Source organism: Taudactylus pleione, unplaced genomic scaffold (genome assembly GCF_031769625.1).
Source record: "Taudactylus pleione unplaced genomic scaffold, aTauple2 ptg000634l, whole genome shotgun sequence".
Lineage (NCBI taxonomy): Eukaryota > Metazoa > Chordata > Amphibia > Anura > Myobatrachidae > Taudactylus > Taudactylus pleione.
This window is the reverse complement of record NW_028285036.1, coordinates 2,604,169-2,608,664: the sequence shown is the minus strand read 5'-3', so window position 1 is coordinate 2,608,664 and position 4,496 is coordinate 2,604,169. Positions and strand designations below refer to the sequence as shown.

At 48.9% G+C, this 4,496-nt stretch overlaps 1 protein-coding gene across 1 annotated transcript; it reads right to left on the bottom strand.

Annotated features, from left to right (window-relative positions):
- Positions 1-2,506: 2,506 nt before the first annotated feature.
- LOC148479181 (E3 ubiquitin/ISG15 ligase TRIM25-like) lies at positions 2,507-4,127 on the bottom strand. The gene has a single exon (XM_088454819.1). The coding sequence runs from the start codon at positions 4,125-4,127 to the stop codon at positions 2,547-2,549; it is 1,581 nt and encodes a 526-aa protein (XP_088310945.1). The 3' UTR covers positions 2,507-2,546.
- Between the last annotated feature and the right edge of the window lie 369 nt (positions 4,128-4,496).

Sequence of the window (4,496 nt, the reverse complement as noted above, 5' to 3'; positions counted from 1 at the left end):
AGATGAGAAAGGTGCGGTTTGTATAAAGTGCAAGGTGCCTAATTAGGGTGCAACACCAATGCGTTTCACTGCCGGTTGGCAGCTTTTTCAAGGGGGAAGTTCAGGAGCAGCTATGGCAGTTTGTCATTGCCAGGCTGCTGCCCCTCTCATCCTGGGATCAGCGGGTGATTCGGGGGCCGGGAGGAGGTTCAGCAGCAGCTGCGGCAGTCTGTCACTGCCAGGTTGCTGTCCCTCTCATCTCAGTTTCGGTGGGCAGCAGCGGTGGTGCGGGGGCCGGGAGGAGGTTCAGCAGCAGCTGCAGCAGTCTGTCACTGTCGGGTTGCTGTCCCTCTCATCCCGGTTTTGGTGGGTGGCAGCGGTGGTGCGGGACCCGGGAGGAGGAAGATCAGCATCGGCTGCAGTCCAAAACTGTAGGGCAGCCCGTCCCCAGTGGCGGAGTGGGCGGATCGGTGCTGCTGCACATCCAGTCTCTAGCACCTGTCCACATTACAGCTGGCACTGTTCTCCCTTGGCCCCCGTCTGCTACCTCTCTGCTCCATATTGTGCTATATGTTATAAGGGCACAGTCGTGTCCTTATATTAAGGCTGAATCGAACAAAAACATATTTCTCCATAGAGAATTCTGGAGGAGGGGGCATGGTGTTTAAGGGGCTACACCTCAAAAGCTATTAGAGATACCAAGCTGAAATTTGGCATGGGCAGGTAGAACTGTTGCTCAGTGCTGCATTCCAAATTTCAGGGCAAAACCATAAAAAATGAGGATTTGTGAGTAATCTAAAGTTCCAACTGTCCACTTTTTTGCTGTTCTCTAAGGGGGATTTTTGGGAAGGCATAACTCAGGGTAGGAGGCAAATTTAGACTTGGGGTTTCTTTTATTACGTAGTTATTGTTCCAGGGTAGGGCCATTTTTGGTTCAGATAATTGAGAAAGTTACCTCACGAATCCGCCATTATAGAGCTAGGAAGTTTAAATTTCTTGCGCAGCCTCAGTAGGAGCCTTCAGCAGGTGTACTCGCTGTGGCTTCACTTGGGTGCAACAAGATGGCTGTCCTCTGCGGGCAGTAGCGGGGGCTGGGCCGGGGGGAAGGAAGCCGGCGTGTGCTGTGGCCGGGACCCGGGAGGAGGTAGCGGGCATTAGCTGCGGCTGACACCCATTAGCGGCCTAGGGACGGGCGGTGGGCAGTAGGATCTGGGGGAGGTAGCTGGCATCAGCGGCAGATGCAGGATTCAAGCCTGCATCTGTGTGTAAAAAAAAATGAACGTGTAAAAAAAAAACGGTGTGGCCCCTCCCAAAAAAGCAACCAGCACCGGGCTTTTAGTGACCCAGTGCTGGTTGTGCAAAATACATAGGACAAACGACGGTCCCCCGTATTAATCACAACCAGCACTGAGCTTTGAGTCGGTCCTGGTTCTGTAAATACAGGGGCCAAAAATTAGTAGGGTTCCCCTGTATATTCCAGAACCAGCACCGGACCCTTTCTAGTGGGGGGCTGATGCCACAGCCAAGGGAGCCCTTTCACCGGGACCACCAGCCGAAGCATCAACCCTGTCCACTAGTCAGCCTAGGCCAGGAATTCCTGGGGAGCTGGGGACCCCCCCCAATAAAGGGCACCCCAAGTCTAGGCTTATATTTTTTTAATCAAAAGTTTATTAAGGCATCAGACAATAACAGAAAGGGAACACAAGCAAACATCGGCAATAATCCCACACAGGGGAAAAGCAAAAAGATATAAACACAAGTGCACATCAGTTTCACGACATCTAAATAAAATATATCATGTTAATGATGATAAGTAATAAGGCATGATGGGAGCTGTAGTACAGCCTGTGTTGTGTTATGTAAGGAATGCTCTTATACTACAATTCCCAGTAGGTAGAGATTTATAGAAACACCCCATACACCCCTGTGCATATTACAGCCAATAGGAGCAAACGTAGCACTGACCACAGTGACAACTGCACACTGGATGACAGACAGATATTGCAGCCAATCACAGCTCTCAGTGAGCCAGAGACGGAGATATCCCACAGAGATGACCGTTTTTTGGGTAACATGGGTTGGATAAGGGATACCGGCACTCGGGATCCTGGCAGTCAGAATCCCAATGCCGGCATCCCTACAGGGTTAGGATACCGACACCTGTCGGTTAGTATCCTAACCCTCCCCCTTTCCCTACTCCTAACCCTCCCCCCCAGGTGCCTGAATCTAACCTCCCCCCTAGTGCCTAACCCTCCCCCTAGTGCCTAACCCTAACCCCTAATGCTAACCCTCCCCCTAACCCCGCTATTTACCTTCGGGATTCCAGCAGTTTGGATGCCGGCACCGGGATTCTGACAGGTGTCGGGATTTCATCGCCAGCATTCTGAATGCTTCCAAAATTTTTAATACCACTTTCTAACACATCAACATTAGAAAACTCCAGACACACTGGTCACAGTGGGAGAAGGATTCAGTTGTAGCTCCACCCACTGCTTCCTTCTATTGGATGAATGTTACCCTAATCAGATTCCTATCTCTGTGATGTCACCAGTGTCTGGGCAGATATCTTATGGTAATTTCAACCAGGCCCTGACTTCCCAAGATATCATCATGCATTCTCTCCCTACCCATAATGCAGCATGAAGGGGCTCAGTGAGGGCGGCAGTATAGGTGTGTAAGTGTCTGATGGGGTCACACAGGGAATAAAAGGACAGCTGTCCTGCCTCATAATCCAGGTATATCCTCACTCTGTCACAGGGGATATTGTCAGGTAACTGGCTCTTTGTACTGTCATGTATCATTGAGTACTGATTATTATACCTATACACACACCAGGACTTGTTATTATATCCAATGTATGACTGATCACCTCTCCTGTCTATACTGGGATAACACATCCCCACCCTCCACCACCCTGATTTACTGACATCCACTTCCCAGTAATGTCGCCCTGAGGAGAATCCCCTGGTGCTTATTACCTGATTATAATGAAATCTCTCTGGTGTTTTGGGGCATCTCTGGTTTGGTGACCATGATGCAGTTTTCCTGTCACCTGATATCTGTATATTATTACCAGCTGTGGTTGTATCCAGTAATAGGTATGTAGCTTCCTGCACATAGATCCCTGTATTTATACCTGTTATTATATCAGATAATGTGTGTAATGTCTCTGAGATGGGACCCACATCCAGATCTCCTGCACCATGGACCTGATTATCATGTCTCTCTGTGTCCTCAGTATCACACAAGTCACCTGTGTCTGGTTCCTGTAAGACAGTCACTGGATCAGACATGTTACACAGCTCCTCAATGTGACGCATCTTCCTGGACAGCTCGTCCTTTATTTCCAGCTGCTGGATCAGATCAGAGGTTGAGAGTGAAATGCGCTGTTCCTGCCTGGAGATCTCACTCAGGACTCTCTTCTCCAGGTCTTCCAGCTGTCTCCTGATGTCTCTAAACAGGGCAGTGACTGTCTCTGTTACACCAGCTGCATTTTCCTGAACTTCTCTCCTGCGCACCTGTAGATTCTGGACTCTTTTCTCTGTCTCTTCTCTCTTTGTGGTCAGTTTCTGCAGAACATTTCTCAGCTTCTCCTTCTTCTTCTTATAGGCCTCATCCAGTGACTCCATCTGATGTCCTCTGTGCTCCCCAATCAGACAGCAGGACACACAGATACAGGCAGCATCCTGAGTGCAGTAAAATCTGAAGAGCTCCTCATGGATAGAGCATTTCCTGTTCCCCAGGGATGTGGTAGGATCACATAAGACATGTTCTGCTGACTTGCTGTGTACTCTCAGGTGATTATCACACATAGAAGCCTCACACATCAGACAGGATTTAGCAGCAGGTACAGGAAAGTGAAGGCAGTAAGTGCAGAATATCCCAGTCTCTTCCTGATCTGGCTGAGTAGATGGGAAACTCCCCACTATGTTACACAGAGTTATGTTCTTCTGCAGTACGGGATGCCTCTTGAACTCTGCTCTGCATTCAGGACAGGTACAAGCTTCTGACCATTCCCTCTGAGCATCCAGCACACGATCAATACAGTCCAGGCAGAAGTTGTGACCACATCTCAGGGTTACAGGATCTGTATAGAGGCTCAGGCAGATGGAACAGACCAGCTCCTGTCTCAGATCAGCAGACGCCATCGCTGGCAGCAGGAGAGAAAAATGAAAGTGAAAATCACAGAAACCAGAGTGTTATACGTTCTCCCCCCAGAGTGAAGCTGGGCTCAGTTATACTAAGGGACAGGAGGTAATACATAAAGGAACAGTTTACTTACTGAAATATACAGTTAATTGGTTACAATTTTATAAATAAGAAATAATGAAAATTCAGAAATAAAGGTGCCCATACACAGTGCGATGCACCATGTAGGGCGACTGCTGATCCGTCAGCAGACGGATCATGTGGTCCCCACAGACCACACAATATGCCGGCTCCCCCCTCCTTCATCTGAATGGGATCGTACATTCCATCCCAGATCAGATCAGGAATACCTCGGGATGCGATGTACA